Raw genomic sequence first — 13,395 nt, 5'->3', positions numbered from 1 at the left:
ATAGTGTCTTTGCATAGAGACACCAGGTGGTTGGGGGTCAGGGCCAGTTGTTACAGACAACTCTGATTCTCTGTTCATATGCGGGGAAGAGCTATCTGCCAGCTCAGGAGGAACAGCTCATGCCCCTCCATGGCAACAGCAGCAGGAGGGGCAGGAACAGCGTCCTCACTGCTGCCGCCCCTCCTCTCCCTTCTCCGTCACATCAGCTGAACAGCGCAGGTGCGATGGGACTCTCGGCACCTCCACCTTTCCCTTGTCCTCTCTTTTCCCTGCTGGGGTGCGCTGTAATGCTGTGGTGCAGCTTCGATAGGAAAAGCAAAAAATGCCCTTTAAAGGGCTGAGAAGGGGGGAACGAAACGCTGAGCTTAGCTCTGTCCCCTCCCCTTATTGGCTGCCGGTGGAGCATCGAGGCAGATGCTCCGCCCGCAGCCACCCTGCAGTCTCCCCTTTGAACTGCATCAAAGGAGGTTTATTTTTGTTTTGGTTCAAAGAAAAATATGCAAGTCATGCCCACATTGGGCATAGCATCATCTGGATGCTCAAAAATACTTCCTGCTGCTTATGTTGGGGCGGGGGGGGAGGGATCCCAGTGTAGAAGCTGTTTAAGAGTAAAATCCCACATAAGGAGGAGTACCGGTGATCTCCCTACACATCTTTTAGACATTAATAAACAACTGCCAGGGTTGGGATTTGGATTGGGGGTTATGATGGCATGGGGATAAGTAGAAAAGGGTTTAACCCTTTCTCTTGCACCTTGTTTTTGTGACAAAAAATCCCCCCAGATGCTATTAGCACTGTGGGAATGGTGGGCTACAATACAGGTACTAGTCTCTTCCCCCATGTGACGGACACTGGGGTAATAGGAATCTCCCCAGCGGTTATCAGGAAAACGATGCAAGGGGAAAGGTTTAAGTCCTTCCCCCCGTTCTCCATGCATCACATATCCTCTCTCCCCTTGGCTGGCTTTTTATCACAAGAAGTTTGTCAGGATTGCCGATCGTGGCTCCCCGTGTAATGTGCTGGCTGACCATAACACGGCTACCCTGGAATGCTAGAACGGCTTTCCAGTTGCAGGAGAGCTTACCACCCTCTCTGCCTCCCCTGTACCAGATCCAGGGTGGGAAGAAGCTGGTCACTTGTGCCCTACGGCCGACAGGCATCTACGGGGAGAAACATCCTCTGATGAAGGAGTTCTACGAGAAAGGACTGCGCACAAAACGGCGCATGATCCGGACCATCCCGGCCTCTACGGAGCATGGCAGAGTCTACGTGGGTGAGTTACATTGCACTGCATGCCCTCCCACACACCCTTGACTCATTCCTGACCACTAACCTTCAATTGAAACTCTTGCAGCAGGTTCTGAAAATGCAAGCGGGAGCACTTTGGGTTCCCTTTCAGAGTCCCAACGGAAGTGGAAAAGGCTATATGGTTTTTGAATGCTGAACTTTCCTGCTGTGTGCCTGGATTTATATATGCAGCTGGGGAGTTCAGTGTTAAAGCGCAAGGGCAAACATGATGATGATTAATATTACCTGGAAGTAACCACAAATCATGGCTTGGCAGAAGAATGGGCCTCGGAGTCCCCTCCCTCTCCCGTGCAGATCGGAAACAGAAGACTTTCTGGTTCAGCGTTACCACTTCTGAATTGAAGGAGACTAACCACAGTTCATCCTTCTACCTCATGCGGCCGCCCTGCCAGACTAGTTCTAAACCAAGAAGTCTGCTGTCTCCAAAGCATGAAGCTGGGCTGGGAAACTTGTCCTGATCCAGAGGACTTCAGAGGCTACTTCTTGTAATCGAAGCCTGTTTTGTTGCACGTTTCCTCCAATCGGCTAATCACTTCAAGGCTGTTTGCTCAGAACTGGAAGTAGTTCTGTTCTCAATCTATAACGAAAGTTTTCCCTTGTCCTCCTGCCTTCTCCCCCCCGCCCCTATGCAGGCAACGTGGCGTGGATGCATTTGCTGGCAGCCCGAAAGATGCAGGAGATTCCCCAGGCTGTTGGGGGCCAGGTTTATTTCTGCTACGACGACTCCCCTTACAAAAGCTACGAGGATTTTAACATGGAGTTCCTGGGGCCCTGCGGCTTCCACCTCCTGGGCTCCCGGCCCCTGCTGCCCTTCTGGCTCCTCTTCTGTATGGCGTGGTTCAACTTCTTTCTGCAATGGCTACTGAAGCCCTTCTTCGCCTACGCGCCTCTCCTCAATCCGTACACCCTGACGGTGGTGAGCACTACCTTCACGGTGAAGACCGACAAGGCCCAGCAACAGTTTGGCTATCAGCCCCTCTATACCTGGGAAGAGAGCCGGGACCGGACTGTCCAGTGGTTAAAGGAGATCGATGCCCAGAGGCATGCTGGGAAATAGCCATCATCAGTGAGGGTGGGCAGGAAATCCTGGCCAGAGTTTCAAGGGGACACGGCTGTAGGTGTTGCTGCCGCCCAAGTAGCTCAGTAAAAAGAGATTTCCTCCCCAAGCCCTGGCAAATTTGAAACGGTGTAATATCCAGAGGATGCAGTTGTGTCCAACTGTGGATCATCCCATGCACTTTTCAGCATTAATTTTGGAAAGCACAGGACCTGTGCACCTCTCCTTCCGCGTTAGTAAACACAACTTTGTTCTTCTATTTGTGAATGCTATAGTGCAATGCAAAGTACTGCGAGAGGCTCTTGTTCTCGGCTGCAGCTGATGAACACAGCTACCTCTCGGGATTTTGTTCATAGCATGTGAATCTGTCTGGGGTATTGGTCAAATGGATCAGTGCCCAGTTCTTGAATTCTCGTAAAGTCTGGGATTTACTTTAGTCCCACGACATGAAGGATCTGGTCCTCCAAAAGTCCAGGCTGCCATCTGCATCTCACTGGGTACTGTGCTGTTGTTTTGCTACCAGCAGCTGTTTGCAGCTAGACTGCCCTCTTCACACAGGAAAACCCACTTGCAAATAACTGCCGTGGCACGGCAACAGCGCAGTATCCAGTGATGCGAGGACACAGCCATAGTGATACTGTTAGCATTGTGAATCAGTGCAGGGAATCCATGGTTCTGGCAGTGGCCTGAGTTTGGATTCACATTAGCAGACAGGGATGGGGGAAGAATAGCTCACTTCACTCGGTTTTTCAAATTTGGACCATGGTGGAGAGACCGGCAACTAAACTAAACTGAAAAGATAACTAAAAAGATAAAGAGTCTGCTCCTTAGGGTGGTGGGGATAGATGTTGAAAACGCACTCAACCAGAGCCAAAGTACAATTTCTCTAGGTCCAGTACAAACCTACCTCCACCCCACCACCACGATCTCATGAGTCATGAAAGAAAATCTGGCATAATTGCAAGTAGACCCTAATGGTGATGGGCCAGCGGGACTTCTTCTATCATTGCAGAGTTCCATGTGCTTTGTTTTTAAAGGAAGATATAAAGAGGGCAAGAATGGAAAGAATGGTGTTGGGCACAGGCTTAGGTGGCTTTAAAAGCCCATCAGACCAGTCGGTGGCCAAGGAGAGGTCTAAGAGGCGTCTCCATGTGTAGCTAAGGGCCTCGACTCGTAGGTGCTGGGACCAATTGCAGAGGAGGACCTCCCTTTTGCTTCCTGGAGGCATCCTGACCTCAGATGCTAGATGAGCTGGAGTTCATTAAGGAGTTCAAAATGAACCCACTTGGAGGCGATTCATCAGCAGACATGGTCTCAGGCACCGAATGTCTGGTTCCGAGGTGTACAGTTTGGATTGGTTTTTAACTATGCATCTCAGCAGTGTGTGTGCACCTGCCTCTTTCTGCAGTTATCCCGTTAGAATAATTCAACAGAGTCCAGTTCTTGTTTTAGCGAGGTTGCACATTCATTACCCTGGACCCTGTGCACGTGATCCGTTCTCAGGACGCGCTCCTGCCCCTGTGCTTTCCCCCCCATTGCCTTGGCCAATCTGATTGCTCTTCTCTAACGGGGCAAGAAGTTGGGCAGGATCTGATGTTACATCGTTCCTCTCCCATGGCAACGGGAACACATCCAAACAATCCATTCCACCACACTTGAAACCCAGTCCCAGTATTTCTTTCCTACCCGGGAAGCAACTCTGTCATCTGAACTGGTTCCAGAGCATTATTAAGGACCGACATCCACATTTTGCTCTTACCCAGCCAGTCATCTGAGTGAGCAAACAGGATGTGCTTGTTATGACAATGCAGAGGAGTGCACTTTTAATTTAATTTCAGTTATCACACTGTCTTGCCCTGAGGTTTTAAAATTATTATTTTTATTATTATTAATATTATTAGTGGCTTTCACACAGCAGGAATGAGAGCAGACCAGGCAACTCACCACTGCGGCCAATGTCTGCCTGAGGCCAAGGGAGTCTTTGCTTTGGATCCTTTTTCAGTGCTGAGGCTCAGAACCTGAGATGCAAGGGGTGGGACTTGGATTCTAAGGGGCGGGGCCTAGCAGGGAGGCGGAGGGTGGTACTGACCAATCCGGAGAAGAGCCTGGTGGCGTCTTGTGCTTCAGGGTGGAGCCTGATAAGTATGAGGGCGGAGCTAAGGAGTTGTATCTTACCAGCTTTTCCACTGATGAAAGACGGAAGAGGGGATCCCTTTTGATCACAGAAAAGACTGTGCTGAGCATCGTAGGAGCCCTGCGGATAAAAACCAGTTGGCTGCAGTGAGGAAAGGAATTCTGTGGGGAAACGATTAAGGCATAACCCAGTAATTCTTCACCTTGCGATTTTAATTCCTTCCCCTGGAAACCTGGAAGAGGAGGCTGAAATTCGCTCGAACTCTGTGAGCCGGCTAGCCCTAAACAGATCAATAATACTGCTTTTAGCTCACTAGTATGTATGAGAGATTCTGTTCCAGACTCGTATGAAATTCAAAGGCACATTCCTTGGAACAGCAGTTATTGGCTGTGTAGAGTTTTATTAATTTAAACATTAAGTGATTAAAGGAATATTTTACAACTGTGGAGGAGAGTTGTTGCTTGTTTTCTTGCGTGGCTGGATGGGACAACTTGTCTATGGTGGGGAGGGGAAGGGAAGGAGAATGGAGGGCCAGAACTGAAGATTGCAAGAATGGAGGGGGGCGTGCCTGATGCCTGCAGAGAGATGGGCTGCAATCCGTCCAGCTCAGTACCTTCTTTCCTTACGCCCTGCTCTGTGCTAGAGTGCAGAATTGGCCACCTGAGAATGTCAACTCTTTTTTTAAAAGCAACTATTCAGCTATTATTGTGGCCAAGATATGCTTTTTAAAAAGAAATGTGTGTTTGCAATTCCCTCTGAAATCACAGAATAGGCAACTGAAGCGGATTCCCAGAGTGTTCAGTATTGTCTCTTGCTTAATCAAGCAAAAAGGGAAACATGCAAAAGGTCACAATGTACACTGGTTGCAGAGTTCGAAGCTCTTTGGACAGAATTTGGATTACCTTTGTGCCAAAGCTGAGCTGGTGTAAGGATAGGCTGGGATTTGGGAAGTCTCTGGTTCAAATCTCACCTTTGCATCAAACTCACTAGGGGGCAAGCTGCTTTTTTCCAGCCTTGGCCCACCATCTGCGATAATACTGGCCTACCTTACAGGGCTAATGTAAGGATTACAGACCAGATGGTGTACGATGACTACAATGGGAACCTCCACATTCCTAGAGGCAGGGCTTTTTTTCAGCAGAAACGCGGGGGAATGGAGTTCTGGCACCTCTTGAAAATGGTCACATGGCTGGTGGCCCCGCCCCCTGATCTCCAGACAGAGGGGAGTTGAGATTGCCCTCTGAGCTGCCGCGCAGCGGAGAGGGCAATCTCAACTCCCCTCTGTCTGGAGATCAGGGGGCGGGGCCACCAGCCATGTGACCATTTTCTCCGAGGGCCACCCACTGAGTTCCGCCACCTCTTTTCCCAGAAAAAAAGTCCTGCCTAGAGGCAGTAAGTGTCTGAATATCAGTTCTAGGAGGTGACACTAGGGGGTAAGACCTCAGCCTCTTTGTTCTGTTTATTGGTTCTCTAGAACGACTGGTTGGCCACTGTGTGCAATAAGACGCTAGACGAGATCGACCACCAGTGCATAATGTATGCAAAGTGCATACATGGAAAATGCCATGGTAAATGCTCAGCGTCGCTTATTACCAAGTCCAATGTGCTTTTGGGAAGAGCGGAGAACACAGAGCCCTGTTTTAGCCACACAATCTTGGCTGGCCTGCTGTGGCCTTTTAAATGCTGCTGCCTTGGTGTCAATTAGAGGGGCAGTTTTGGAAAATGAGAGGCCTTAAGAAGCCACCTTGGGTGAATGCGGAGCAGGATTTCAACCAGTGCTGGCAGCTTGCCGTGTATTTATGAACCCTGTTCTCACTCAGGCACTGGGCAACAGACTGAGAATCTTGAGAACCTCGGGTGTTGTGTTTTTCAAAAGTCCCTTCCAAGTTTCTACTGTTGCAAAGATATGTGCCAGCTCTGTCCATAAAAGTCTCCAGCATTAAGAGAGTGGAAGTTCTCTACTTGGCATAGTTCTGTGACATTCAAATATGCCCCATGCTTTTGTTTAGGCACATCATCTACAGGTGGTTGGATTGGATCCTTCCAGCTTTTCCACAGGTGAAGGGGGAGAAGGTTACCCCTTCTGACTACCAAAAAGGCTAAGGACAAAAACCGCGCAGGATAAAGAGTCGCAGCAAAGAGACTGAGCAGAAAAGGTGGTAGAATTCAACTCACTGACATCACTCTTTTACATTCTTGTTTTTAGTTTGTATTTTATTATTGGGTGGTTCAACTTTTGGAGACTATTTCTGAAGCCTGATATGAATCAGGTTGGAGTGGCTGGTGTGGTTAGTAGGCTGAGTCTGTAGATTTAATATGCTGTAATTTGCCTCTCTTACAACTTTGTACAGAGGCAGGATGTGAATATGTTGAATTAATTCATTAAACATTCTTCCTAATGGCCGTAAACACACAGGCTAAAATTCCAAATTATTTAGAAACTCGACTCCCAGGGAGTTCAAAATGAAGTCAGCAGAGAGAATGCACGCCAGATGCGCAGAGCTGAGTATATTCTAATAAATAGCTTAGCTAGAGTAAAATTTTGCACCGTCTGTCACCTTCCTTTTTAACAGCAAGTCCTTCACTGCTGTGCTCATGTGAATAGCATTGCCGTGCAGTTTTAATAGTGAACATGAAACTCTTGTGATTTACTGAGATTGAAACTCAACTTCGAGATGTCGCACACAAGTTCGATTCATGTTCCAGCTGTGCTCATTAGAAATATAAATGTAGCCTCATATCTGTACTGCTGACGCTGTGCATTCAAAATGAGGCATGCAGCCTGCTTCAGGGCATACTGATTTTACAGTAAGGTGCATGGACTAAGGCAAGAGTTTTGCCTGGGTAAGAATGCACTGGGTTGCGGCTGTGCTGGCGCCATTTCCAGATGCAGCTGTTTGGGTTTTCATATCCTATTAGCTTTTTTCCATGGCTTCTTTTTCCTTTAGGGATGCTCTTCCATCTTTTTCAGCAATGTGATTAACGGCAGCTTTATTTAATTGCTGTCAAGCATTTCTACCCCACCTCTCTATGCGTGGAACTTCCAGGCAGCTTTGGAGATGAAAAACCAGTAAAACCATTTTTTTTTAAAAAAAAATCACATATGCAGCAGCAAAACCAGAACAAAACCTACAGATAGAAACAATTTTGTAAAAAAAAAAAAAAACTGAGCTAATTAAAATGAAGATTGCCTTCAAATGTAGCATGATATACAAGCAATTGGGCTTTTTTTAAAAGAGCAGCTAAAATCAGATGTGTCCAGTTAAAATATTTAAAAGAACCGATTTTCAAACGGCAGCATGAGAATTCAAGTTTCTTAGCATACAGGATGGTCAATAAAACTCCTCAAGGGTTAAAGGTCAAATTATACGCTTTGGAAAATAAAAACTTTTTTACGTGGCATTTTAAACATCAGGTTTGCCATACTATGATTCAGTGAGGCGCAGGGTATTTTTGAACAGTAGCCAGTAATGTTTGGGTGTTTTCAAGGACTTGGAAGAGACCGGAAGCTAGGCCCAAGGCTATTGACTAAGTGCTTTTGTTGTTTGGTTGGTTGGTTACCTTGGATCTTCCTGAGTGTACACAATATATCACTCCAGATTGAGTAGAAAAGTTTCTCAGGATTGTGTTTTGGGACCAGCAGGCACCAGGTCCAAGGACAGGGGTGCTTTGGAAGCCAAGTGCCTCTTTCCTCCACAGGACAGGCATTCTTTCTTCCCACTCCAGTTGCTTTTTCTGAAGAAAGGAAAGCCCTCTGATATCTGACAGAGTCTTTATCCCAGTGGCCACTGTATGACCTTGTCCCATGGGTCAAGACGAATTCCAAGTATTTCAAACCACAGATTCCAACTGCCTGCTAACAATGCGGAGTGTGTCATTTCCAGCTGCATATAGCCACTGGGGACACGTGTTTACCACTCCACCCACTGCCCAGTGCCAAGGACACGGAGGTGGGCTTTGGAATAACTTTGGCTGGAACCTTAGGAGGTAACAGAGGTCAGGGTGGGGGGTGTTCATGACTTGACTAGTGAAATCTAATAGGCATCCCAGGTGCCTGTTTAGGGCAAAAGAATGCCGGAGGCACCAGGCTGTCCCTTTAAACTTATCCCTATTTCAGAGTCGCTAATGTAGTAGTGGGTTGCCAGCTCCAGGTTGGAAAATTCCTGGAGATTTGTGGGGTGGCACCTGGAGAGGGCAGGGTTTGGAGAGGGGAAAGACCTCAAGAAGGTATAATGCCAGAGTCCACCCTCCAAAGCAGCCATTTTTTCTAGGGGAACTTATTTCTATGGCCTGTAGATCAGTTGTAATTCTGGGAGATTTCCAGCTACCACCAGGAGGCTGGCAACACTAGGTGGGTCAGGGCCATTGGGTGGGTCACAAACTTATACAGCCACTTTTTTTTTTTTGCTGCCTTTTGGAAGAATCACCTTGTGCATATTCAGCGATCCATGGTCTTCTCTTGCATGTATGTTGAAAGGAGCCCACAGGGCTTCCAGGTGAGGTTACTCATTGGCTGGAGAGGCTTCCTCTATAGCTCTGCCTTTTTTCAGTACACTTTTGATGTACGTTAGAAATTGTTTGCAATCCAGCTGCAAACAATTGCTAAAGTGTATTATCCAACAGGTGCGGAAGCACATACTGTTCTTGTTTTGCTCCCCACTGTGGTACACCTCTCAGTGCCTGGCTTGTGTTTCCTGACCCCTATTCTCTTCTTTGGGGCTGCTGTCCGCTGTCCTGCCTTTGACAGCCGTGAAGCCGTGTGTCCGGCTCCCCTTCTTCCTGGCATGTGATTTCACATGCTTGCAGCGTGGTGAGTCTGGAAGGGTTGAAGATCAGGAGAGTGGAGAGTTGTCCAACTCTCTCTCAAGACCCAAGGGTATGACCACACTATGAAGTACCATCTTTACCCAAAAGGAAGATGACTCAGAATGGAAAAGGATCCCTCTTTTAAAAATTATATACAAAACATTTTTATTACTGTACACAACTATAAATTGTATAGGGAATTTAAGACGTTCCGCTCCTTATCTTGATGAGATTTGATGGTTCCTTGAATTTCTAGGAACCAGGGAATGACTCTGATTACCTGCACATTTTATTGTACAATAAAGTAATCATTACAGCATTATTGCATTTGCTTAAGAAATTGATATGCTCATTAAGACCTGCTCAAGGTAGCTTACATGGCAAAAACAGTGTACTAAAAAAATTAAAATAGCGTAAAAACAACCCATAAACCACAGTGACCATTTAACAATAGTAATAATATTCAATTTATATACCACTCTTCAGGACAACTTAATGCCCACTCAGAGCTGTTTACAAAGTATGTTATTATTATCCTCACAACAATCACCCTGTGAGGTGGGTGGGGCTGAGAGAGCTCTGAGAGAGCTGTGACTGACCAAAGGTCACTCGGTTGACTTCAAGTGGAAGGGGAGGGGGACACAAACCTGGTTCTCCAGAATAGAGTCCTGCCGCTCTTAACCACTACACCAAACTGGCTCACTTCACCAAACATGACCTTTGTTTACAGCATCCTTCAGCAGGAAAGATTTTTTTATAAAGCATTTTGGAGATTTACTAGGATAGGCTTATTTGGGGAGGTAGCAACTTTAATAACCTGACCATCCAGTACTTTTGGTCTTTTGACCTCTTCAGTTGTCCATCTTCCAGAATGGTCGCCTTCCTCCTTGCCATATTCCAAGACCTCGTTGCCCACTGGGCACCCCTCTGAGGCCCCCTTACACATCTGCCATGGAACCCCCCAGTGCATTGCAATACGTTCCAGGGTACAATCCAGGCTCACTTTATGGGCTTCAGAGGTCCTCCACTGGCACTGGCTTACTGGGGCTAGGTTAATGCTCTTTTGTGGCTATGCAACGTTGGTGGATCGGGGTGGCGGGTGGGATCCCTTTTGGGGGAAGCTTGCTCATTACGGGGCAGCTCCTGCTGAGGCAGAGGTCAGCAGCATGCTTTCATTACTGCAGAGCCAAACTATGTCACAAGTCAGAGAAGAGTTCAACAAAGAGCTAGTACACGTATGTATGTGCCATCAAGTCATAACTGACTTTTGGAAACCCCGGCAGTGGGTTTCCAAGGCAAATGAGAAACAGAGGCAGTGAGCCATTGCCTTCCTCTGCAGAGTCTTCCTTGGTAGCCCCCGTCCAAGTACCGACCTGGCTTAGCTTCCACAATCTGATATCGGTCTACACCATGCCAACTTCCCGCATCAAAGAGTTAGTATTGAAAAATCCATTTGCGTAACTGGAACTGTGCAGCTTGACAGGATGGATTATTCTGATATCAATTACCAGGAAAGTTACTACCAGTCAGATGCTGGATGTTGCGAGCGCTTTATTAGGAAGGGGCACACATGAAGTCTCTCAATAAATAATGTACACCCACAGGAGCCTCCAGTGCAATTGACAGTGAAATCCTAAGAAGAGTTACTCCAGTGTAAGCCCATTGATTTGATTTAGTGCACTGACATAAAGTAGCACATGGTTCACGCTTGGATTGCTGCCACTTGTTCACCTCTAGCATTTATTTCTCTTTCTGTAAAGGCTCTCTAGGAAGACTCCTAAAAAATCATTGCCTGCCATTCCTTTGGCGTACTTTTTCTGGCATCCAGCCCCTTCAGTACCTGTTAGCATAAAGATTTCCATTTCATTTTTAAAGAGCCATCTTTGGTTCTGTATGGAGGCACATTGGGCTCTGGAGTCTTAAGTTTTGGGTCCCTGGGCTGACTCCAGAGTGAAAAGGATGAAAAATTCCAGCCTGATGATGTGAGAGAATGCTGCCCTCTAGTGGCACTCCGCCTCCACTGTGCTCCCCCACTGCATTTGGCAGCCGACTGTATGAGGGTTTGCCGCATCTCTTCTTTCCTTGCATCAGAAATCGGAGGGCAGAGGTGAAGAGGCACCACTGGATTAGCAAGTCGTATGTTGCCTTCCGGATGGGAGGTGGCTTGCAGGATGTTTGCCCCAAGCTGTCAACAAGGCGTAGTCAGGGATGAAATGCTCTGGCTGGACATCAAGAAATATGTAAATTGTCACATGCTATGGGTCGAGGAGCCATCTGTCTTTTAGCATCTTCTCCTCGTTGCATGCAGAGGAAGCTGGAGGAGCCCTGACATTTTTGGAGTGTATAGAGAGGAGGTCATTTGGGAAAGACTGGGTCTCTCTGCATGGAACTTGATGTGGAAAACGTGGCTTCCCAAACCTCTTGTCTTTCTGTCTTTTTTTTTAACTTAAAATTTTCTAGTCCTCATGAGAAAGGAGCACATTTGGCAAGATTGAGACAGGCTCTACAACAAGATACAGCATTCAGGGGGCTCCTATTTTTGGGCCCTCTGTGCCTACCTGTTTCTCCTGCATGACCTTGGGTATAGATAGGAAAGAAAATCAAATTGAATTTGCTGGGACCTCATTCTTGGAAAGCATACATTGAACTGGGCTGTCCATCCTGCATAATCCAGACCAATAATAGTAACAATGTTCAATTTATATATCGCTCTTCAGAACAACTTCATGCCCACTCAGAGCAGTTTACAAAGTATGTCATTATTATCCCCACAACAATAATCACCCTGTGAGGTGGGTGTGGCTGAGAGAGCTCCTAGAAACTGTGACTGACCCAAGGTCACCCAGCTGGCTTCAAGTGGAGGCGTGGGGAATCAAACCCGGCTCTCCATATTAGAGTCCTGCCACTACACCAAAGTACTCCAACCAGACAACAGGACCAAATATCAAGTATAGATGCTGTTGCATACTACAAGCAAAGCTTTCCCCTCTTCTACTAATCAAAATATAACCTGATAGCAAATTATTTTCCTGACTCCATATAGGCACTAAGCTATGAGCATAGCTCACAATCCATTCCATATTCTGCAAGGATGACCTTCGGCTTTAAACTCATCCATTTCCAAGATTTTTGCCACAAACATGAAGCCTAGATCTACAGGAGGCCAAATTCTGCTGCATAAAGATTGCATGCACGGTAAATCAGACAAGACGTGTGCCAAAAATGCACCCTCTCCTTGCTGGCCTTCTCATTTCACATCAGGAGCACTGAGGCAGAGAGACTATTGTGCCAGAATCCCTTAAGCTAATGTACTCAATTTAACCTTTTGAAAAGAGTTTCTCTCCCCAGCCCGGTCCGCATTTCTAGTTATACAATGAGAGCTAGGCTGGTGTGCAGGTCAGACCAGGTCAGGGCAAATTTTTCAACCCAAAAAGGGTTCTGTCCACTTTTGAGGGCTCTGAGCTGGACACCAGCTTTTCCAGTTTCTACTTCCAACAGTGCCGGAAACCAGAAGAGGCAACTAAGCCCCGTAAAAGTGGGCAAAGAGCTCTTGCTGCTGCTCCCCATGGCACCCAGACCATGAGCAACTTAACAGTTTGGGGGGAGATGTTATCAGCTACCAGTGCTGCAGTCCAGTGGACTGAAGCTCCAGACTAACTGTGAAGCAGATGTGCTCGCCTCTCTGGGCCATAATCTGCCCATTGACTGAATTCCAGCTCACATCGCCAGGGCTTTTTTTCAGGGGGAACGTGGGGGAACGGAGTTCCGGAACCTCTTGAAAATGGTCACATGGCTGGTGGCCCCGCCCCCTGATCTCCAGACAGAGGGGAGTTTAGATTGCTCTCCGCACCGCAGAGCGGTGTGACCATTTTCTCCAAGGGCAACCCACTGAGTTCCACCACCTCTTTTCCCTGAAAAAAAGCCTTGCACATCGCTATTCAGTTACTGGGTGATTGTGAGTTTTTAAAGGATACGTCTTCATCCCTGCCCTTTAAAACACTGATAGGCATGAAGCCTGGTTCTGATTAATAAAACTAAGCAAGGTGATTTACATTTTTTAAAACATGACGGCAAGCCACGATCTTCATCA

At 47.1% G+C, this 13,395-nt stretch overlaps 1 protein-coding gene across 2 annotated transcripts in view; it reads left to right on the top strand.

Moving 5' to 3' along the window:
• HSD3B7 (hydroxy-delta-5-steroid dehydrogenase, 3 beta- and steroid delta-isomerase 7) overlaps positions 1-4,945 on the top strand; it is a 50,688-nt gene extending 45,743 nt beyond the window's left edge. For both annotated transcript variants that reach the window (XM_054994638.1, XM_054994637.1), the window contains 2 exons: positions 1,111-1,273; positions 1,941-4,945. In XM_054994638.1, coding sequence (XP_054850613.1) covers positions 1,111-1,273; positions 1,941-2,365 — 588 coding nt within the window. In that variant the 3' untranslated portion in view covers positions 2,366-4,945. The remainder of the gene's footprint in view (positions 1-1,110; positions 1,274-1,940) is intronic.
• The last annotated feature ends 8,450 nt before the right edge of the window (positions 4,946-13,395 follow it).

The sequence above is a fragment of the Eublepharis macularius genome, chromosome 12 (genome assembly GCF_028583425.1).
Source record: "Eublepharis macularius isolate TG4126 chromosome 12, MPM_Emac_v1.0, whole genome shotgun sequence".
NCBI classification, from domain to species: Eukaryota; Metazoa; Chordata; class Lepidosauria; order Squamata; family Eublepharidae; genus Eublepharis; species Eublepharis macularius.
The sequence above is the reverse complement of the archived record's forward strand: the minus strand, read 5'-3'. Positions and strand labels throughout refer to the sequence as shown.